General features: G+C 39.6%; 2 protein-coding genes across 2 annotated transcripts in view; both read right to left on the bottom strand.

Annotated features, from left to right (window-relative positions):
- LOC139175524 (acyl-CoA (8-3)-desaturase-like) overlaps positions 1 to 10,912 on the bottom strand; it is a 42,992-nt gene extending 32,080 nt beyond the window's left edge. Inside the window, exons 1-3 of the mRNA XM_070766672.1 lie at positions 10,853 to 10,912; positions 5,962 to 6,072; positions 4,092 to 4,289 (exon numbers count right to left, since the gene is read on the bottom strand). Coding sequence (XP_070622773.1) covers positions 4,092 to 4,289; positions 5,962 to 6,024 — 261 coding nt within the window. The 5' untranslated portion in view covers positions 6,025 to 6,072; positions 10,853 to 10,912. The remainder of the gene's footprint in view (positions 1 to 4,091; positions 4,290 to 5,961; positions 6,073 to 10,852) is intronic.
- The window catches only part of LOC139175661 (veficolin-1-like), a 940,898-nt gene that overhangs the window by 390,012 nt on the left and 526,134 nt on the right, over positions 1 to 24,752 (bottom strand). The window lies entirely within an intron of this gene.

Raw genomic sequence — 24,752 nt, 5'->3', positions numbered from 1 at the left:
TGCGACATTAAATTAAAAAATGGATTACAAAGGCTCCAAAACCAAATCCAGAAAACAATTACCATTAGCTTTTGAAGACTTAGCTACTGAATTTGCATTACAAGACATTTGGCGCCATTACAATCCCAACTGTTATGAATATACTTTTTTCTCTGCCTCACACAAATCATGGGCCACTCCTGAACTTATTAATGAAATATCTCAGATTCATATACTCCCAAATACCTAGGCAGATCATAACCCTATAACCTTGAAGTGGAGAAATCCTTCAAATATCCAATCTCAAAGATGGTCCATGAACCAATCAATACTTAATGAAAAAGAATTCCAAAACTTAATTAGAAATGAAATATAGCTTTTTCTTCAAATTAACCAGGATGGGATAACATCTACTCAAAACCTATGGGACATGCTGAAAGCTTATACAAGGGGTATTTACATTGCATATACAGCTAAAATGAAAAAACAGGCCAAATCTCAATTTCACACATTAAACTTAAAACTTAAAAAGAAAGTTTACAATCAAATCCAAATAACCATAAAACTCTAGCTGAAATAAATTTGATTAAACATGAAATAAAGTTAAAAACTCAAGATGAACTTTCTCAAAAAATAAGAATTTCTAGGCAAAAACAATTTGAATTTGCTAACAAACCTGGGAGATGGCTATCCTGTCAACTTGCCCAACAAAAAAAGGCAAAAATATCGAAGCCTTATATGACAAACTGGGAGTCCTAAAAACAAAACACAAAGACAAAAAACAAATAATTGAACTTTTCTTTTCTAATCTGAATAAAAAGGAAGAAATAGATGACCGTTTACTCTTAGAACTATTCAAAGATTCAGATTTAATTAAAATAAATAAGGACCATCAGGAGCTTTTGAATAGTAAAATAACATCATTAGAAATAGATAAAGAATAGATAATGCAGAATTAGATATGATGATGAGACACTTAATCAAATGGAAACAGTGTTTTATAAAATTTCTAAAATTTGGGAGAAAGTATATAATTGGGGAAATGTTTAAAAGGATTATTAATGATACAAAAACAAACTACAGAAAACTTAAATTTTCCAGACTGAATAAATTATATACTGAAACTTTATGGATAAGTTTTAGCTTTATTAACTGATTTTAATTATTTTAATTATAATACTATAACAAAAATATTGAAGTATTTAGATTTTACATTACAGTAGTATGTTAAGAAATATGTTATGAACAATTTTTACTTTTCTATACTGATCTAAATTCTAACTAGTTTTTCTATTCTGTATTAGCAAGACTTCTATGCTTAGTGGAGCAATGGTAGCTCCTTTACATGTTAAATGTTGTTTGTTTTGTCTTGCCTCATATTTTAAAAAATTCATAAAAATATTGGAAAAAAAAAGAAATATATAAAGCAATTGTGAATCAAAAAAATACTAAAACACCAGAGCCAGGCGGCATCCCCGCTGAATTTTATAAACAAACGTCAGAAATTTTGCACTTCTTAACCATACTTCTTAATTTATTTAATGAAGCATTAGAGGAAGCCAAACTCCCTGCTACATGGAATGAGGCATATATAACCCTAGTTCCAAAAGATGATAAAAATAGGTTTCATATACAGAATTATCGCCCAATATCCCTTTTAAACTCAGATTATAAAATATTTGCATTCAATTATAGCAGATAGACTCAAAAGGACCCTAAATACCATAATACATCCAGATCAAAATGGTTTTCTCCCAGCAAGAATATTGGAATTAATACGAGAATTATATTGGACTCATAACATTACAATAAAAATATCGATAAACCTGTAGCTTTCATATTCATCGACCTTCATAAAGCATTTGATAGTCTCTACTGGCAATTTCTCACCTCATAGTTTGAAACTATGAAGTTTGGCAATCATTTCATTAATCTTATCAGATCTATATATACTACTCAAACTGCAAAATATTAGTTAATAATGATATGACTGATAAGACAAGTATTTGTAAAGGTGTAAGACAAGGGTGTCCCTTAGCCCCATTACTTTTGGTTTTAGAAATTCTATTAAATAACATAAGAGCAAATAATGAAATTTGAGGTCTCAAAATTAAACAGGAACAATTTAAAGTCCAGGCATTTGCGGATGACATGGTTTTTATATTACAAGATCCATTAAAATCAATTGTAAACATGATTAAAGAAATGGAGAGATTTGGTACTGTGTCTGGACTACATATAAACAAAGACAAAACCAAGATAATAACTAAAAATATGTCACATAACCAGAGAGGCAAACTTGAAGAATTATCTAAACTCAAATCCACAAAAAAAATATAAGTATTTAGGATTATGGATTACTGCAAATTGTGCCACAATCAAAAAAGATAATTACGACAAACTTACTAATGACGTAGACAAAGATCTAAACAAATGGACAAAACTCCCTCTTTCCCTAATGGGAAGAATCGCTACGATTAAATCAAACATTCTCCCACGTTATCTGTACTTATTCCAAACTGCTCCCAAAAAATTAAACAAAACCTTCTTTGAATGTCTTCATAAGAAATTTCGTAAATTTATTTGGGCCAAGAAAAAGGCGAGGATAAAAATTAAATGTATGTTTGATCACCGTACAAGAGGGGGATTTGGACTTCCTAATATGGAGTTATATTATAAAGCCTCAATTCTCAATTCAATCAGGGAATGGATAACACTTAAAAATAGAAGACTATTAGCACTAGAAGGCCATTAACAGATTTGCATAAAATACCCTCATACTTTAAACAACACTACATCTGCAAGGCTTTAATTGGCGTTTGGCAACTTATTAGGAAGAACTACTACTTATCCACCCCCAAATGGATATCTCTAATCCAAGTTGTTACATATCCAAACCTCCTCCCCCTTAACAAGATAATAACATATGAACAGCTACTTGATATCAATGACGATCTAATATCTAAACAAAACCTTTTAGAGGCCGGCTTTAGTTTTGATTGGTACCAATATATTCAAATACAAAACATTTATACTAAACATAAAAACAAATTTGGATTTCAAAAAAACAATACATTAAATAAGATTTTACTTGGTTCAAATAAGAAAATAATATCTAATATATCTAATAATCTATTGCATCAGTATACTATAGAAGAAACAGTTAAAACATCAATGATTGCCTGGGGTCAAAATTTTGGATATAATATTTATCTAAATGAATGGGGGAAAATCTGGACTATAAATTATAAATATACAATTGCCACTACTCAGAAAGAGAACCAATATAAAATATTCTACAGATGGCATCTTCCTCCAGCTAGACTTGCCAAAACCTACCCAAATATGTCCCCAAAATGCTGGAAGTGCAATGAAAAAACTGGGACATATTACCACGCTTGGTGGACATGCGAAATTGCAAAAACCTATTGGTTAAGAATTTAAAAAATTATAGACCAAATTATCTCTTTATCTATTCCTCTAAAACCAGAATTATTCCTTTTAGGAATAGTCAGACAAAAGATTAGTAAGGAAGATTATTATATCATAATTCACATTTTAGCTGCTGCAAGAATTCTGTATGCCCAATATTGGAAACAAGAAAGAACACCTACTATCTTAAATCTTTTAACTTTAACTTAAACCTTTTAACTTTAAGTTATGGATTATGCAGAAATGTCCAAATTGACCATGAAATTACAAAATCGAGAAGATACAATTTTCTACCAAGTCTGGGACAAGTGGTATAATTGGCTAAGGAAAAGAATTTTTTTGCAAATAATTCAAAAGGAAGATAATCCAACAAAATAACTTATCAATGAATGATAAAATTTAAAATTATACCATATTTATCACACTATAAAGGATGTACTCTATATGTAACATTGGAAGATCTTATTCATTTACTCCCAAACAAACCTAGTAGAAATCTTTAAAGCAACAAGAAGGGGAATAATATATCAGCAACACTTTCGAAATTTATGTCATATTGATGCGATATACCAGCTACATTGCTATAAAGAAATTATTTAATTTGGCTAAAAGACATTCTACTGTAGGAAGCCAAACTAATGAAAATACAATTTTCCCTAAAATAAAAACAAGAATATTACCTGAGCAAAAGTTAGCATCAGTGTGGCAATAAGAAAAGATGTAATAGATAGCCCAAAATACCACAACACAAACCAGCCACCAACATCCAGCAGTAAAATATGCAGTAACATCAGGAAAAAGAAGGTTTTGCTTGGTTTGAAGAATCCCATCTTTTTAAGATTGGACAGCAGTTCCCGAAAATCTTCTACTAATAATTTCTATGGGGGAGAAATCAGAAAATTTGCAGCAGTTTTGAATTAATGTACACACAGCATAGCTAGCCAGTGGCATCAACAGTTAACGTCAAGAACTCTTGGTGGAATTGCCCTTCAAATTATCCTTTTCCTTCCAAACATTTTATAGGGGAATGAAGAGGAAAGCATGTGACCCCAAAATTTGATAAATATTATTTCAAAAATATTAAATGTGGAAGAAAACAAATGAAACATTGTTGCATAAATAAACTATTTTTCTTCTGAGTGGCTGCTAGACAACTTAGACTTCATGTTTCCGACACTAGAAATCTATGTCTATCTGGATTTAATAATCTTGGCAAAAAGCATTAATGGGGTAACAGACAGAGTGAAGGGAGGGAGGGTGAGAGAAATAACTGGTATAGCTGAAGATGATTTTATGGTATAGCTTGGTATAGTTTAATATAGCTTTATTGAGTGTCCACAAGGTAGCACCAATTTATATATTCCACTGAGTGTTCTGTTATTCAGTATTATTTTTATTTATATATTTATTGTAATCTAATTGCACATTAAATTCGTTTATAAAATATAGTTGTACTATATTCCAAATTCATTAATATTTACTTAAGTGTAGTATTTTATTATTGTTATAAAATATGTAATTAATATTATGAATTAATGTTTATTATTTCTGATTAATTATTTATGGAACTGTTATTGGGCTCCATTTACCTACTTTATACAGCTGCCCATTCAATTACTTCCATCAAGTTACATAATCAGAAACCCATTGGCCAGAAGTCTCATCACAGGTCATTCCTACACATGATTAATGCTCTTTCAGTGCTGTGACCAGGCCTGAAACCTGACTGAAAAGAATCCAGATAAACCATTTTCTCCAGACTCTCTGAGGCTGCATTGCAACCACCTGCTTAATAATCTTGAGAAGACAGTCTGCGATTAATTAGGTGGAGGTTGGGGAAGCCTAAAAGAACTGAGCTTACTTGCCCAGTCGTATTGCCCAGCTACATTTTTAAAAGTACTTTGGATCTTGTTTGGCAAAATCAAATGGAAAACCAATTGATGGGACATAAAATGAGGTTGCTCTACACCCAGAGGATGAAATGGGTAAAACTGTATACATTCACTCTACATTGGACACTACTTGAATATGTCTTGTTGAGATGAGAGAAGCCTCAGCTTGGGAGGGTTATTTGGGTTCAGTTTGAATCTGTGGAGCATAAAGAAGCAAACAGGGTTCCTTCCATGTTATTCTCATCTGCAGATTCGAGTCCTGCTTGCTAAGTGGAAGCAGACAGAAAGATGAGAGGAGGCTGAGTATGAGTGATAGTGAAGATATCCTTCAGATATATTTGGGGAGGATCAAGTGCAGCTTCAGGGCAATGAGGTGGAGAGTGGAAGGGAATGGAGTGGCAAATATGAAGATCACTTCATAATTAAAAGTCTGCTGAAGGAAATTGACTTTTACTGTTTTATAAATGCCAACAGATTGGAGTGAAAAACAAGGACAATGCAGAAAGATTGAGGAGCACCTTATAAAATCTCTTTTGTTGACCTTAATAGCAGATCAGTTTTAATGGCAAAGCTGATCATTGAGTCAAGCCCTATAATATTTAAGATCTTGAAGGCTAACACTATAAGCACTATCTTAATTTTCTGTCTCAAAACTTACATTTTTTTCAGGCTCAAAGCTGGGCTGATCAGGTGCCAATTCCCCAATCAAAAGTGATGCCATGTGCTTCCTTACTAGAGTCTTGTCAAGGTGAAAGGCTGTGAATGGATCCTAATGCCAAAACATGATAATGAAATATTATAAGAATAATCTGAAAGGCAACCTGGAAGAAAAATGTTTAGGCTGATTTCTTCTCTCCAATTCAAAGCATGACAGACATAATTCCTAGGAGGTGTTTGACCAAAGATATTGAGACACTTGCACTGCTTAAGGCTTTGAAAAATAAAACAGAAATACAAAAAAACCCAAATCAAAATAATGATTTGGTTAATGAATTTCCAGTGGACCTACAAAAGATGTCTGCTAGAGACTTGAAGAAGCCTTTATGATACAAGAAGAAAGATAATATCTGAATGAATTAAAAACCAAGAATGTTAGAAGTAAAAGAAAGGAATATAAAGTTGTTCTGTTTGATCAAGTTTAAAATAAAATATGCTTTTTATAAATCTCTGGTAAATCTTCATGTGTTTTTGGATGACACCAGGACTAAAGAGTTGATCATTTATCGTTATGCATATAGAGAGATGGGTTTTGGGAAGGATAGATGTTTATTTGTAATTTTATAGCAGGTAATGATTTATCAAATTTCTTTTTACTTGGCATACTGAAGATTGGAAGTCACTTTTAAAAATATTTTATTTGTTTGCTTGTTTTATCAAGTATGTATTGGTGGTATACAAAGATATATATATACATATTACACACACACACACACACACACACACATATATATGTTAAATGTTTTTTTAGTTGTCGGCTATAAATAAATTAACTGCCTTGAAATGGTCCTGGATTGGGCCTAGAGGCAAAAAGGAGCTGTGACGTTCCTTCAAATATATCAGGGTGATACGACATAAAAAAACATATATACATTCCATATTTACAACAGCACGAAGCTCAAAACTTCAGCCTGATGATGGTGAATGTGATTTCACCGAAACGTTGCATAGACACTCAAAACATTACACGGGGCAAAACCCGAACTCAGAACAATCTACATATATATATATATCTTCGTAGATTTTCATGGCTACAGGTATGATGGTCTTGGTATATTCGGGTTTCTTCCCGTGTAGGATTTAGAAATTTCTGGTGACGTTTCAGTGAGGTCCCACTCGTCATCTTCAGGCTGGTGCTTCTGTCCTTGTTCTAGGGCGAACACAGCAAGACCTGAGCTGCCTTTTTTCTTTTTTCCTTAGTGCATTCTTGTGTTCTGCAACATGTGCATTTACTCTCCTGTTAGTTTGTCCAATATATATATTAGTTAGTTTGTCCAATATATATATTATTAAATCCAGATAGAACATAAGAATGCATTAAGGAAAAAAGAAAAAACCTCCTCCCTTTTCCAACACTTCAAAACTACAGGACATGAAATTGATTTTGACAGTACCAAATTAATTTCCAAAACAGAACACTACAGCAAAAGAATAATCATGGAAGCCATCAAGATAGAAAAACATCCCCAAAATATGAACAAGCAGGATGATACCTTCCGCTTACCAGACATCTGGAAACCAGTCCTCAAACATATCCCAGCCATAGAAACCAGACTCAGAACACACATTGCAAAACAATCAAGTAGCCTGCAAGCTCCAACTACTCAGGATATCACGCCTAATCTACAACAATTAACTAATCAGCATACCTCAGCTACATCAACGACCCCAGATGTTACCCCACTGACTCACCAGGAAGTTTCTACACAGCAGGCAATTGCTGAGCCATCAAACCACACCCAGCCACCAGTATTTATAGAAGGAAGGCAGCTCAGGTCTCGCAGTGCTCACCCTAGAACAAGGACAGAAACACCAGCCTGGAGATGACGAGTGGGACCTCGTTGAAACGTCACCAGAAATTTCCAAATCCTACACGGGAAGAAACCCGAATATACCAAGACCGTCATATATACACACACACACATGATACTAATAAAAGAGAAACATTAGGACAGGGGACAGAAGGCACTCTGGTGTACTTATGCATGTATATAAGAACACTTATAGTCCTTTTATTTTTATTTATTCTACTTTGAATTCTTAAGGACAGCTGAACAAATTCCTCCTTTTTCTTGGCAAGGTTTTTCAGAAGTGACTTTCCACTGCTTCCTTCCTAGGACTGAGAGAAAGTGACTAGCCTAAGATCATCCAGCCAGCTCCATATACAAGGCAGCACTTGAATTCACACCCTCTCAATTTCTAGACTGATGCCTTAATCACTGCAGCAAACTGGCTCCATGTGAATACATAACTTTTATCTTATCTTCTTATTTTCTACATCCAGGCTGTTGAGTGTGAGAGAGATATAGTATGTGTTTTGTTTTGTGAACTCCTGCTTGCACTCTGTATTAATAGACACCAGCTAGAGGTTTTTCCAACTGACTGAAAATTTGCATAAGTATATGTATCTTCAAATAATCATGTGATATAGATCCAGTTTCTCTCTTTGCAAAAGAGAAATCAGATAGTATAGCATGACTGATCTAGTGGCTCCTTGTTAATGTTGTGTATGATTGATTAAAAACTTACAAACTGATCATTTAATTACCACAATAATGGATTATAATTTAATAATTACACTTAAATATAGTGGCAAGAATTTTCATGCTCTGATCTTCACTTTTGTTTTTGGTGAAACTGTAAAAACAAGAAAATTAATAATAACAATAATAATAATAACAACAACAACAATAACAACAATAATAATAATAATAATAATAATAATAATAATAATAATTTATTAGATGTGTATGCTGCCCCTCTCCGAAGACTCGGGGCAGCTCACAACAATAATAAACAGTCTACAAATCCAATATTAAAAAACAATTTAAAAACATATAGTAAAATAATCACACAATCCATTTAAACCATACACAAACCAAGATAGTTGGGGGATATGTCAGTTTCCCCATGCCTGGCTACAAAGATGAGTTTTCAATAACGTATGAAAGGTGAGAAGGGTGGGGGCAGTTCTAATTTCTGGGGGGAGTTGATTCCAGAGGGCCAGAGCCACCACAGAGAAGGCTCTTCCCCTGGGTCCCACCAGACGACATTGTTTAGTCGACGGGACACGGAGAAGGCCAACTCTAATCGGCCACTGAGATTCGTGCAGTGAATCCCAGTGGCAGTGTTTTACCAACAATTCTAAGAAAAGGTAACCTATAGATAATAGGTTTAAATTGTTTTTTCTTTTCTTTTCTTTTTTATTTCTAAAAGCATGGGGTATATTATTTTTGTTAGCCGCCCCGAATCTTCGGAGAGGGGCGGCATACAAATCCAATAAATAAATAAATAAATGAATGAATGAATGAATGAATGAATGAATGAATAAATAAATAAATAAATATCAGGAATAATATTTGCATGTGAATATAAAAGATAAAGAGTAATCTGTTTGCTGATTTCACTGCCCCATTTTATAGATAGGATTCCTATTTTATTTCTCTCTCACTTTTATTTAAATTAACAATAGCATTTACAAGATTTTGGCTCAATCCTTCAGAGTTGGGAAAATCACACACTCATAACATAATGGAATTTAAAAGGGACCATGTAGGCCATCATGTCAAACCTCTCTTCTTACATGTGATCCCATCCTTAATGGAAGGCTGCCCCGTATCTGCCTGAATACATCCAAAAAGGAAGCCCACACCTTTCCCTCAATCATTGTCACAAAACACTTTCTTCCTTAAGGTTAAGCTATAACTAGTCTTCCTATAACTGAAGCCTGTTTACCCAGCCCCACTTAAGACTTTTCTTCTGCAGGCTAAACAGTTGAGTTTAACAATTCCTTCAACAACCACCTCGCCCTTTGTGGCTCCTGCTGCAACTCTTTTGGACCTTTCTTAAAGAGATGCTCCACAAACTGAACAAAGAGCAGAATAAATGTGCTTCATATATTATAGAAAGATTTTTGAAAACTGTTCAGGGAAAAATGAGAAGCCCAGAATCTCATTGTCCTCATGAGAAATGTACATACAGGTCAGGAAGCCACAGTACAGGCAGAACATGGTAGAATAGACTGACTCCAGGTTATCAAAGGAGCACAAAGCTTATATTCAATCTGTATGCTGAATATATGTTAAAGGAACTGGTATTCACACTGGAGGATGAAACATGAATAGCCTATATCTATCTATCTATCTATCTATCTATCTATCTATCTATCTATCTATCTATCTATCTATCATCTATCTATCTAATCTATCTATCTACCTACCTACCTACCTACCTACCTACCTACCTACCTACCTACTTACTTACTTACTTACTTACTTACTTACTTACTTACTTACTTACTTACTTACTTATTTAATTTGTATGCTGCCCCTCTCCGTAGACTCGGGGCGGCTGACAGCAATGGTAGAAAATAATGTACAATACAAATCTAAATATTTAAAAAACTAAAAACCCATAATTTAAAAAACATACACACAACATACCATATATAAACTACCGGTATATTATACTGATAAGCACTGCTGTGAAGCTAAATATACAGAAAGTCTGCAAGTTTTAATAATAAAAAAATCAGGGAGCAGAGTGGAAACTGGGATAAAATTAAATATATAAATATATAAATTCCAACAACATACATGATAGTGCAGAGACTGAAAAGAATCAACTATGAACAGTAAAGGAACAAGCAATCAATAAATCAGACTAGCACTTAGTAGACCTACCACAGAAGCCTTGGGAACGATATTTAAATGCCATGCCCATAGCTTAAAATCAAAATTGTGTAAGCTATGGTATTCCCTGTAAAATCGTATGGAAGCGAAAGAAACTGTGGCCACCCGAGTCTTCGCCTCGTTGCCCGCCGCGCGCCTTACCGTGGCGTCCTGCCCTGCATAGCCGCAGATGGTCCGAGAGCCCCCCGGGTGAATCTTCTGGAACCGGCTGATGTCATAGACTTTCCTATCAATCACCAGCCAGCGTTCCCGTGACGAGGAGTCTCCCTGGCCAGTACGCTGCCTGATCTCTTCCCAGGTAAACCACCGCGAAGGGCAAGACTGATCGTCCGCGGGATCACCTCCCCTCCTCGGCCTGATCGCGGTTTCGCTTTGCTGGGAAGCCATCTCTCCACGACTGAGGCTTCAGGAACTTCGCACTGTCCTTTTCAGCACCATCGAAAGGGCGAACTGCGCAAGTCTGAGCGAGGGAGTTTCCTCCGCTTCTCCGTCTTCAATTGGCCGTCAGTTTCACTAGACTACAAACTGAGGTAGGATTCAAAAAGTCGCTGTTGATTCATCTCTGTCTGCCTTCTCTCCATCCCTGAATACTGCAGGTTGAGAACTTCTGTTCGCTTGTACAGTGTTGGAAGAAATGTTCATCTGAATTCAGTTCCAAGTGTGAAAAAAGACGCTGGAAACATAGGAAGCAGCTCGGAAAGATAGTTTAATGGACAGGACAACGTGGATGCTGGGCAAGAAAAAGCACATGGATGAGAGAGAGAGAGAGAGAGAGGGAGGGAGATTTATATCCTCTCTTGGACCCTGCCTTAGATTTTTCTGTTCCTGTACAAGAAATGTATCAGACTGCCAAGGGGCGGGGGTCTTAACCAATGTTCCCTCTAAGGTTTTTTTGGTGTGGGCGGAAAAGTATAGTGTCTGAGCGGCAGTCCCTTTGGGCCTGGGCGGCATAGAAGTATAGATAGATAGATAGATAGATAGATAGATGGATGGATGGATGGATGGATGGATGGATGGATGGATGGATGGATGGATGGATGGATGGATGGATGGATAGATGGATAGATGGATAGATGGATAGATGGATAGATGGATAGATGGATAGATGGATAGATGGAGAGAGAGAGAGAGAGAGAGAGAGAGAGAGAGAGAGAGAGATAAATAAAAATTCCCTTCTTTTTTATTAAAAGAAATTAATAATAAAACAAAACCAAAATCTACTACTACTATTATTACTATCTTCTCCTTTTTTTCCATCCCTGTCTCCTCCCCCCTTGTGTGTGTGTGTGTGTGTGTGTGAACTCTTGAACTATTTCCAATAACACGTGAGGGCTATTGGAAATGGTTCAAGAGATCACACACACACACACACACACACACACACACACGGGGCTGGGGTTTTTTTTCTCTGTTATTATTTGGGTGTTTTTTACCATATGCTTTAAATCAAGAGTCATTTCTCTCTTTCTCTCTCCCCCTCTTGCTCTCTCTCTCTTTTTCTCACTTTCTCTCTCCCTCTCTTTCTATCTCCCTCTGTCTGTTGCTCTCTCTCTCTCTCACTCTTTCTATCTCTCTTGCTTTCTTTCTCTCTCTTGTTCTCTCTTGCTATCTCCCTCTCCCCCCTTTTCTCTCTCTCTCTCTCTTTCTCTCTTACTTTCTCTCTCCCTCTCTCTTTCCATATTGCTCTGTCTGTTGCTCTCTCTCTCTCTCAGCGAGGGGCTGCGAGAGCGCTTTCTCCAAGCGCTTTGGGAATGCCTGCCCTGCCTCTACTGCAGCCTCCTTGCTGAAAGCTCGGGACAAAAGTGCTCCCAGCGAAGGGGCTGCGAGACGGGTGGGGCGGGCATTCCCGAAGCGCGCAGAGAAAACCCTCTCACAGCCCTCTGGCTGGGAGCATGGATGATGATGAGGAGAAGCCGCCGCCACCGTGGGAGAAGTTGCGCCGCAAGGCGGGAGACGGAGAAAGCCGGAGAGGGGGCGGATCGGGTGGGCCGGGGCACCGCCAAGAGGCCAGGGACGTCAGGGGGCTGGAAGCACCGTGGGAGGCAGGGGTGGCCGCGGCTTTCTTTCCTTCCACCCACAGGCTGGCAGGGGGATGGGGAGCACGCACAGCGCCTCCGCACTTTCGTCGCTCCCCAACTCCAACGCCTGGCTCCTTGCGCGCCCTTGGAAAAGGGTGCGTCAGGGGGTATTTTGGGGCATGTGCATGCACACGCGCGCAGCTTACAGGGAACAGTGGTCTTAGCTAACTTTATAGGTTGTCTGTGTCCCAGGCTTCGTTGAGCCTTGCTGGGTGATGTAATCTTCCTGGGTGCCATGTGGTGAGACAGATAGAGAGCTAATCCTATCATGCCCTGAGGGCCATGTCTTAAGCCCATCACCCTGGAGCTGAAGGGGAGCAAGGATCTGCAGGGAGCTGCTTTGTCTTTAAAAACATGTTTCTCCCTTTGCCATTCAAGGAAATATAATATTCTGCCTTTTTAATATTTCCTAGAATATTTCATTCTTCTGGGAAATGGGTGGGTGCTAACTTCTTACAACAGAAAGGAGGCTGACGCAATCTGAAACAGCTTTCATTTGCTTAAGCATTAGTCTTCAGAGAGGGGCGGCATACAAGTCTAATAAATAATTATAATTATAGTGGGAAAACACACATCTTACTGGTAGCTTGCGGGAAGGAATGGCAGATAGAGACATGCCACTAATAAAATACATCATTATCTTGCAATTGATCAAATATCTAAACTCACGTCAAATTTGTTTGGGTTACAAGTGTAATGGAGCCTGCCTTCTATGGCTGAAGGTTGAGACAACATTAAATGAAATGCCTCAAACAATTGCCAGTCATCACTGCTTTCTCCACAGCATTCCCTAAATAAATGCCTGGAGTTATTAAGTAGAGCTGAGGGGTTGGAGAGATCCTGGGAGGCCTAGTGCAGGCACAACCCCATTTGTTTCAGGGCCTTTCAAGGCCTACAACAGCCTGCATGCAGGGAGGCCCACCACAAAGAAAGCTACATTTCTTCCCCAAAAAAACCTTCCGACTTCCCTCCTGCCTCATTACCCAAGTTAGGTACTAAAACTAAACTCTACTTCTGCTCTCCAATCTCTATCCATTAAAAAAAAAAAAAAACTTGACTCCAGAATGAAGAATAAAGGGATGCAGTCAGCAAGGGAATAAAGTCTTTGTGCAGCTTTTTCCCCTGAATTAAAAAAGGTTGTCTCCAAAAGTTGCGCGACAAAATGCAAGCTTCGGCTGTCCATTTATTTATTTATTTATTTATTTGTTTGTTTGTTTGTTTGTTTATTTATTTATTTATTCATTCATTTGTCCAATACACAAATACATAGGAAGAAAAATAGACATGTGGTAATATATATAAGGGTAAAAGTGAACTTAGAGGAGAGGATATATGAAAGGAAAGACAATTGGACAGGGGACGAAAGGCACACCAGTGCACTTATGTACGCCCCTTACTGGTCTCTTAGGAACCTGGAGAGGTCAATCGTGGAGAGTCTAAGGGAGAAATGTTGGGGGTTAGGGGTTGACATAATTGAGTCCGGTAATGAGTTCCATGCTTCGACAACTCGATTGTTACAGTCAAGTTTGGAGCGGTTAATATTATGTTTGAATCTGTTGCATGCTCTTGTGTTATTGCGGTTGAAGTTGAAGTAGTCATTGACCAGTAGGACGTTGCAGCATATGATCTTGTGGGCAATACTCAAATTGTGTTTTAGGCGCCGTAGTTCTAGGCTTTCTAGGCCCAGGATTGTTAGTCTATTTTCGTAGGATATTCTGTTTTGAGTGGAAGAGTGAAGGACACTTCTGGTGAAATATCTTTGGATATTTTCAAGGGTGTTGATGTCTGAGATGTGGTATGGGTTCCAGACAGATGAGCAGTAGTCTAGGATGGGTCTGGCAAAAGTTTTGTAGGCTCTTGTGAGTAGTGTGAGATTGCCTGAGCAGAAGCTGCGTAGGATCAGGTTAACCGACAGTCTGTAGAATGAGTCTACAGTCTGGCCTTTAAGGGCTCTAGGATTAAGTGTTACTCTTCACAGAGCCTCCCTATGATAGGAAGCAACAGTGGCTGGAAAGAAAGGGACCTATTAGAGGGCTTCAGCTGCTATATCTTTCTCCCTTAGGTCTCTGCAACATGCAGTGTTGACTATTCTTGGTTCAATTACTGTTTCACTAGTCTCCTGAACTTCCAGATTGAGCATCAGTGAGGATGAGCTAGAGAAGAAGCAAAGCCATAGAAGTGTGTGGGGATGGGGAAAATCTGCAAAGTAGTCATACATCATACATGGCCAATGTTAAGCAGGATTGTCATGTTTTGGATCTAGCAATAGATCCTCTTTTCTTCTTGCAGCCTTTTTATTTACCGTATTTTTGGTGTATGAGACGCATCCTTTTCCTCCATAAAATAGGCTGATAATTAGGGTGCATCTTATACTAGCTGCCCTAACTAGCTGCTAGCTGCTAACTATCTTCCCTGCTCTTACATTGCAGGCTCTTTCATTGTTTCTCTCTGTGAATAATGTTTTCCAAGCCCTAAGTCTTTGCAGGGTTTTTTTTTCATTACTCTAACTCGCTCTGAGTTAGTTTCTTTCAGCCCTAACCAGGAGCTAACAATGTTCCCAGCTTTTACCAGCTTGCAAGCTTTTTAATTGTTACTCTTTGCCAAGAATGTATTCCAAACCCTGTCTTTGTAGGGTTTTTTCCATTGCTTTACATGTTCCAGATATTTCTTTCCAGCACTAATCAGGTGCTATTAATGTACCCAAGCTCTTTCATTGTTACTCTCTGTGAAGAATGTATTCCAAACCCTATCTTTGTAGGATTTTTTTCATTGTTTTACTTGCTCCAACCCTAACCAGATGTTAACAATGTTCCCAGCTCTTACCCGCTTGCAAGATCTTTCACTGTTATTCTCTACAAAGAAGAATGTTTTCCAAGCCCTAAGTCTTTGCAGGGTTTTTTCATTGCTCTACTTGCTCAGACTGTTTCTTTCCAGGTGTTAATGATGTTCCCAGCTTTTACTGGCTTGCAAGCTCTTTCATTGTTACTCTCTCAGAATTAAAAAAAAATTAAAGCCATTAACAAGGGGATAAAATGATGTGCTGAAGCTGACCAGACTAAGGATGCTAGCCAGATGAATACCTGGTAAGCAGATTCTTTTCCGTATTTTCCTCCCACAAAACTAAGGTGTGTCTTATATTCCAGTGCATCTTATACTCTGAAAAATATGGTATTTATTATTTATTTATTGGATTTATATGCCACCCCTCTCCAAAGACTCGGGGCAGCTTACAGCATATAAAAGATATAAAAGATAAAACAATACAACACAATTTCCTAATCCAATTAATTTCAATTAATTTGTCTAATCTAAAATCCCCAATTATGTTAAAAGTCAGGCATTCCCACTCAGACAGCAAACATACATAGCATTTGTCAGCTAGGGGGTTAGAGTAACATGCAACCTCACCTACAAAAAGATATTGACAAAATTGAACGGGTCCAAAGACGGACTACAAGAATGGTGGAAGGTCTTAAGCATAAAACGTATCAGGAAAGACTTAATGAACTCAATCCGTATAGTCTGGAGGACAGAAGGAAAAGGGGGGACATGATCGGAACATTTAAATATGTTAAAGGGTTAAATAAGGTCCAGGAGGGAAGTGTTTTTAATAGGAAAGTGAACACAAGAACAAGGGGACACAATCTGAAGTTAGTTGGGGGAAAGATCAAAAGCAACATGAGAAAATATTGTTTTACTGAAAGAGTAGTAGATGCTTAGAACAAACTTCCAGCAGACGTGGTTGGTAAATCCACAGTAATTGAATTTAAACATGCCTGGAATAAACATATATCCATCCTGAGATAAAATACAGAAAATAGGGCAGACTAGATGGACCATGAGGTCTTTTTCTGCCGTCAGTCTTCTATGTTTCTATGTTTCTATCCTTTGCATGCATCAACACACTTATTACAAGGTGGCTCCTAGTATTCACTAGAAGTGCAAACCTATCCTCACTGCTTTTGCAGATATATTGCAGTATGTTTCTGGCTAAGGGAGGCTCCTCTTGGGCACTGATTATTGGAGAATGCTGCAGCCAGAAAGAGCACAAAAAAAGATTGCCTGGTAAAGATGCCTTCACTGCTGCCAATCCCCTCCTCCTTTCTTTTTCTCCAGCTGCTTGAAGGATTCTGGGCAGGACTGGCAGGGGAGAGGGAAAGGGTAAAAGTTAGGTAAATTAAGAGAATAACTGGTAGCAAAAAGATGTAGGTGTCAATGGTTCTCTTATTTACAATTATTAGACAGATTTAAAGTAGACACAAGAATTTATGGTTATGAACATTGTAAGACTAAATTTAAAATAGAACTGTATACAAATGATAAATACATTATTGCTAAAATGTATGAAATCTTATTAAAATTTAAAACAGTGGAGCAATTAATAATAGTACCATGGTCAGGAGAGGTATGACTTTATATGAAATATATCACCACTGAACTGTCACCTAGTAGTATGATAGGAAGATCAGAGGGAAAAGCAGAGCTATAATGAAGCAATAACTCAGTAGAGACAACTCAATAGAGGGGTTGGAAATTGCAAATGTGGCGCAGCAAGAAATTCATACATAGGACAAAAGTAATCATGTGAGCCATTGCTATACATGTAACTGCTTAGCATATGTAACCCAATAAAAGAGAGCTGGTCTTCGGATTAGGGCCATCTCACTTTGAACCAATGCTGTGTGTGTTGCTTCTTTCATCCCCAAGGTCGACCCACTGGTGGGGGGTTGGAAACCCCTCAAAGGTGCCACCCACCTTCCCATGATTGATGTCCAGTTGGACATTCTCACTCAGTCACATGACACACCCACCAAGCCATGCCCATCAAGCTACGCCTACAGAACTGATAGAAAATATTTGAATGCCACCACTGTTTACAATGCATTGTTTATACAAGCTTGTGGGAAAAGATACACAGTCAACGAAGCAGTGGAAGTGATGTGCCGGTGCCTGGAGGCTGTTGGCATCTGCATGGGTGTCAACAAGCTCAAACTCAATCCAGACAAAACAGAGTGGCTGTGGGTTTTGCCTCCCAAAGACAATTCCATCTGTCCGTCCATTACCCTGGGGGACAAATTATTGACCCCCTCAGAGAGGGTTCACAACTTGGGCGTCCTCCTCGATCCACAGCTAACATTGGAACATCATCTTTTGGCTGTGGCGAGGAGGGCGTTTGTCCAGGTTCGCCTGGTGCACCAGTTACAGCCCTATTTGGACAGAGAGTCATTGCTCACAGTCACTCATGCCCTTATTACCTCAAGGTGTGATTACTGCAACGCTCTCTACATGGGGCTACCTTTGAAAAGTGTTTGGAAACTTCAGATCGTGCAGAATGCGGCCGCAAGAGTTATCGTGGGGATTCCCAGATTTGCCCACGTTTCTACAACACTCCGTGGCCTGCACTGGCTGCTGATCAGTATCCGGTCACAATTCAAAGTGTTGGTCATGACCTTTAAAGCCCTACATGGCATTGGACCAGAATACCTCTGGAACCGCCTTCTACTGCATGAATCCCAGCGGCTGATAAGGTCCCACAGAGTTGGCCTTCTCTGGGTCCCGTCGACCAAACAATGTCGTTTGGCGGGCCCAGGGGAAGAGCCTTCTCTGTGGTGGCCCCGGCCCTCTGGAATCAACTCCCCCTGGAGATTAGAATGGCTCCCACCCTCCTTGTCTTTCGCAAGTTACTCAAGACCCACCTATATTGCCAGGCATGGGGGAACCAAGACATCTCCCCCAGGCTTTTTTATATTTTATGTTTGGTATGTATGTGCTGTATGGTTTTTAATTGTTGGGGTTTTTATATATATTTTTTATTATTAGATTTCTCCCATTGCTATACTCTTTTTATTACTGTTGTGAGTCTTCGGAGAGGGGTGGCATACAAATCTAATAAATAATAATAATAATAATAATAATAATAATAATAATAATAATAATAATAATAATAATAATAATAATAATTATTATTATTATTATTATTATTATTATTATTATTATTATTATTATTATTATTATTATTATTATTATTATTATTATTATGTCAGTACACACAGCAAACAAGATCACTATGCTGGATTTCGTATTTCATCACCAGTCGGACGCTTCCCAAGCACCTAGGACTGCGTGATGTAGCAGTGAATTATGTTTGCCGATCCCAGTAAAGCGGCCTTTTGCAATTGACAGATGGAGATTTTGTCAATTCTGATGGTTTTCAAATGTCCGCTGAGATCCTTTGGCACTGCGCCCAGCGTGCCAAGTACCACTGGGACCACTTTCACGGGCTTATGCGAGAGTCATTGCAGCTCGATTTTTACATCTTCGTATTTCACTAATTTCTCTAGCTGCTTCTCCTCAATTCTGCTGTCTCCTGGGATTGCGATGTCGATGATCCATACTTTCTTTTTCTCCACGATCACAATGTCTGGGGTGTTATGCTTCAGAATTCGGTCAGTCTGAAGTCGGAAGTCCCACAGTAGTTTTGCTTGCTCATTTTCGACCACTTTTTTGGGCTTATGATCCCACCAGTTCTTCTATTATTATTATTATTATTATTATTATTATTATTATTATTATTATTATTATTATTTAGGAAAAATTAGGAGAATTCTCATGGAGAATAGAATGGTTTACAATTGATAAATAATTCCTCTAAATCCACAGAATTTCTTAGTGTAGTTATAGTGGGAGACTAGCTGCTTTTAATATATGCAGATAGGCTTCCTCCCTTTTACCAGATGTTTCTGCAATTCTGTCTGCTCTATGTATCTGAAATCCTGGGTTTTGCAGGCTTCTTGTTCAAGTACTGAATAGCAAGTGAGCGTAAATTAGTCAGAAAGAATGAAGGGAGGGGTTTTATCCCACATTTCGTTAGTCTATTCAAAACTCAGTCACTTAGCCCTTTGTTTGTTTATCCAATGTTCAGAGGAAATTGCTTCTTCCTATATTAGAAATTCTTCTGCATTTGTAAAGACAGGGGGCTCACAGAAAGCTGCTAATGAAGGAACCCTTGATTGATGCTTAATGGCTGGTCTCTAGAGTTGGTTGCTGATAGCTATCATCAGCCAATTCTTGCTCATAAGGTGAAATCTTTTAGCAAAGAGGTCATTTTAAGTTACCCAGAAAGTGGATGGGCACATTTGGGCTACAAAATGCCAAGCTAAAGAGACAAAATAACAAATTATATAGGGGATCCAAATTCAAGCCTCCCAAGCCTGTCACAATCATAATACAATTAGTACATATCTTAATTACCTTAATAAACTTCATGCCTGATGCCATGTCACTAAGCCTTATGAGAGAAAACTAAAATGGATTGGAGGATCCACACCACACCTCCTTTTTAAAAAAAAAAAAAATCTTACTATCATTGAGCAATCATGTGCCCTGGCCATTCCAAACCAATGCAAAAAGACTCCTATCCAAAGATACTTTTTCAAGAGGCAACTGGACTTTCTGGAAACCAAAAAAAGCACTTTTGGGACATCCATGATGTCAGACCGAAGACAAAATAGTTGGAGGTTTTGGTTTGCCACATCATGCTTTGTTCTTTTGGAAGGTTTCTTGTGGTGGGAGGGGGTAGTTGGCTGAATGCCATAAAATATTCCTTTTTAGGTTCCCAAGGTCAGCTTTTGTTCTGCAACAGGCTGGAAGCTACTGGGTGTTGCAGGATTGCACTGGCAGAAGATGAATGGTTCATGTAATGGGTTTGTGGGAGGAAATGCAAGGAAATGAACTCTAATCTGGGTGGAGATTCCCTTGTAACCTTAGATTCAGGTTTCTCCAGATGTGTTGACATGGCTCTGTTAATAAATTGGAACTTTGAAGAAGGTGAGGCCTGGAACTCTGATTTATTTCTTAGATGGGGGGTTGGGGGGGTTCTTTTTGGAACACTGACAATAACCTGAATCTCATCTAAATGCTTATCCAGTTAACCCCATCTTAGGGTGCTGTCCAAGTGAAAGCGAGAGCTGTGCTCAATTGGCAGCCCCCATGCACCCACAAGTAACTGCAAATCTTCTTAAGTTTTGCTACGTTTTATCCCAGCGTTCATGGAGGTAGCCCTGCCACTGACAGATCTGCTAAAAACAGGCCCAACGCCCCCCAAACCAATGCCAAAGCAGTCCTTTGGATGGACGATGGACTGCCAGAAATCTTCTGAGAGATTGAAGCAACTATTCACCCAGGAGCTAATCCTACAGCATCCTGACCCAGAGTGACAATTTATCATTTAGTTGGATGCTAGTGATGTGGCCATGGCAGTGGTGGTGTTGCAGGAGTATGAGAAAGGCCAACTCCTGCCATGTGCTTATATTTTTAAAAAAAACCTTATCCTGACTGACAGGAGATAGGCCTTCTGGGAGAAAGAGGCCTATGCTGTTCATTGGTCACTGCTGACTTGGAGACAATTCCTAGAAGGAGGCAAGGTACCTTTCAAAGTGTGGATAGACCACAAGAACTTTGAGGCCCTGAAGGCCTCTAACAAACTCTTACCCAAGCAGGTGTAATGGGCACAATACTTTACGTGGTTCAAGTTTGAACTGAAGCACATTCCAGAGGGGAATAATCTACTGGCTGATGCGCTGTCTAGTAGCTGCAATACGACAGCCAAAGAGAAGAGGAGTTCCACTCCATCATCCCTTCCTCACCAAAAGAAGTGGTAGGTGTTCCCCTTTCACAGGGTGAACTGGCAGATCCAATCCTCACGAGAGGCCAAGCCCAGAGGCCAAGCATTCAGAGTCAGGGGGAGTGGATCAGAAAACTGAAGATATCCCTGCCTAGCAACCCCTGTCTTAATGACAACAAGGAGATCCTGTCTATGAGGGAAGGCTTGGCTTGGAAGGTGTCAAATTGTACGTGCCTGCCAGCCTTAGATTGGAAGTGCTCGAGTGAAGTCACAACTCCAAACTGGGAGAACACTTTGGGTTTCTCAAAACCCTTCACCTAACACAAAGGCAATTTTAGTGGCCAAAGATGAAGGCCAAATAGAGGACTACGTAAAAATCTGTGCCACCAGAAAGCACAGGTATGGAAAAATGCTGGGGATGTTACAGCAAATAGCCAATCTCAGCAAACCTTGGAAAGAAATACTGTATCTATGAACTCATAGTTGAACTCCCCAACAACAAGGGGAATACTGTGATCTACACTGTCATTGGTTTGTTCTCCAAGCAAGCTCACTTTGTCACCTGCTTCAGATTACCATCACCCAGACACCAAGCAAAATTGTCCATCAAGCACATTTACTGCTTACATGGAGTCGCAGAAAGGATCATCTCTGACGAGGGGTGCAGTTTACCACCATGTTTTGGAGAGAATTCCTACATGCTATTGGATTCACACAGGGAGCTCAGCTCAGCTTTTAATCTGAGTACCAATGGCACAGTGGAACGTGCAAACGCAATTGTGGAACAATATACAATGTTACCTCTGTTTAAAAATTTAATTCATTCCATGATCAGGTTCTTAAGTAGAAGCAATTTTTCCCATAGGAATCAATGTAAAAGCAAATAATGCATGCAAACCCATTAGGAAAGAAATAAAATCTTGGAATTTGGGTGGGAGGAGAAGGAGGAAGAAGAGGAGGAGGACAGTCACTGCTGAAGAAAGGTGAGATGAGAGGAATCAAAAAAATTCAAAACTTTAAGGCTTAAAAAAAAAGAGGGACTCTGAGGCAGCGAGGAGGAGCGCGTGCCTCCCATATACCTGGTGTGAGGCTGCCTCCAATACACCGTGCCAGAGAAAGAAACACAGGTGGGCGAGAGGGGGGAACCTCCCACTCCTTTGACCAAAAGGCAACTGCTACTGCTGCTGCTGCTACCTGCTGCCTCTTCCTTCCCATGCTAAAGGGCTCCCCTCTCATCTTGCTCACTCACTTTGTAGCTGGCACCTTTCCTTCACTGTGGTGACTCCTCAGTTTGGCTGAAGCTGAGTTGATCTGGCCAGGGCAAAGCGCCCCCTTTTGCCTTTCCAAGCCCAGATGCTCTGGGAGGCAACCTCACACCAGGTGTATGGGAGGCAGCACAAGGGAGTCACCACAGCAAAGTGGTTTATTCCCTCTCCAAGCACCCAGAGAAAGGAAAATGCTCCATTCACTCTGATATGCCCAGAGCAAAGGGAGTGTTTCTTTTCTCTGGGCACTGGCAGAGGTTTATTCCCTCTCCAAGTGCCCAGAGAAAGGAAAGTGCTTTGTTCACTCTGGACTGCCAAAACCTCCTTAAGCACCACTGAAAGGCTCCTCTGGCAGTCCAGAAAAGTCCAAGATGGCCGGGGTTAAAGAGGGAATGGCAGGAAACTGGCCAGGGCTTCGTGCCGCTCTCAAATTCCCTGGGAAATTTTTCCGGGCTCAAGTTCTTAAGTAGAAAATGGTTCTTAAGAAGAGGCAAAAAAAATATTGAACACTCGGTTCTTATATAGAAATGTTCTTAAATAGAGATGTTCTTAGGAAGAGGTACCACTGTTTATCCTTAATTCCAGTTGCTTATCTCCTTGATTATTTTCATCCATTGTTTATTGACCTGCTCTCTGGTGCTTTGGAAAATAAGTTGATTCCCTCCTCTTGTTGCAGCCTCTCAAATACTGGTATACTTCTGTCCTATAATGTCTCCCCTAGTCCTTTTCTCTTGACCAGCCGAACCAAATCTTGCAACTCTTCTTCATATGTATTGGTTCTGATTGCATAGTTTAAAAACACAACTTTAAAAACCTGGCTCTTATTGCTTTCATTATGTGCAGCTAAATATTAAAATCTCATGTCTGAAAAGTTCTTGCCTACTGCAGACATTGTTGCAATACCATTGTGGTGATTACAAAGGTAAATAGTTCATCAATAATCTTAACCCCAATCCATATGGAAGGGGGAAAGACCAGGACTGCCAAGATAAGTGTAAACAATCAATTGCCACATGAAACTCAAGTCTATAAGCTAAGGCAGGGGTGGGCAATTAATTTTGCCATGGGGCCGCATGAGAAATTGGGATGGTTTTAGAGGGGCGGATTAATATAATTAACTCAGTTCTACCCAATACTGTATATTATTGGGTAGAACTGAGTTAATTATATTATAATTTTAAATTATAATACAGTCAAACCTCGTCTTACGAACCTAATTGGTTCCAGGGGGAGGTTCGTAAGACGAAAGGTTCGTAAGACGAAACATTGTTTCCCATAGGAAACAATGTAAAGTCAATTAATCCATGCAACCAAAAAAAAAAACCCGCAAAAAACCTGCTGCCGCCCGGCTGTCACCTTTTAAAACAGCCTGGGGGCTTCTCAGCGACCTCCTGAACGCCGAACGCCAAACCCGAACTTCCGGGTTCGGCGTTCGGGAGGCCGCCGAGAAGCTTCCCAGCACCCCCCCGAACCCCGAACTTTTGCCGAACTTCCGGGTTCGGGGTTCGGGGGGGGTGCTGGGAAACCGTGCGGCTGTTTTAAAAAGTCACAGCCGGGCTGGGGGACTTCCCAGTACCCCCCCAACCCCGGACCTGGAAGTTCGGAAAAAGTTCAGGGTTCGGGGGGGGAAGCCCCCCAGCCCGGCTGTGACCTTTTTAAAACAGCCGTGCTGCTTCCCAGCTGTCTCCCGAAGCCGAACGCCAAAGCCGAACTTCCGCGTTCAGTTTTCGGAGACAGCTGGGAAGCCGCGCGGCTGTTTTAAAAGGTCACAGCCGGGCTGGGGGGCTTCCCAGCACCCCCCGAACCTCGAACCCAGAAGTTCGGCAAATGTTCGGGGTTTGGGGGGGGGCTGGGAAGCCCCCCAGCCCGGCTGTGACCTTTTAAAACAGCCGTGCGGCTTCCCAGCTGTCTCCCAAAGCCGAACGCCAAAGCCGAACTTCCGTGTTCGGCGTTCGGAGACAGCTGGGAAGCCGCGCGGCTGTTTTAAAAGGTCACAGCCGGGCTGGGGGGCTTCCCAGCACCCCCCCGAACCCCGAACCCGGAAGTTCGGCAAAAGTTCGGGGTTCGGGGTGGGT

Source organism: Erythrolamprus reginae, chromosome 1, assembly GCF_031021105.1.
Source record: "Erythrolamprus reginae isolate rEryReg1 chromosome 1, rEryReg1.hap1, whole genome shotgun sequence".
NCBI lineage: Eukaryota > Metazoa > Chordata > Lepidosauria > Squamata > Dipsadidae > Erythrolamprus > Erythrolamprus reginae.
This window is presented reverse-complemented; position numbering and strand designations above follow the sequence as displayed.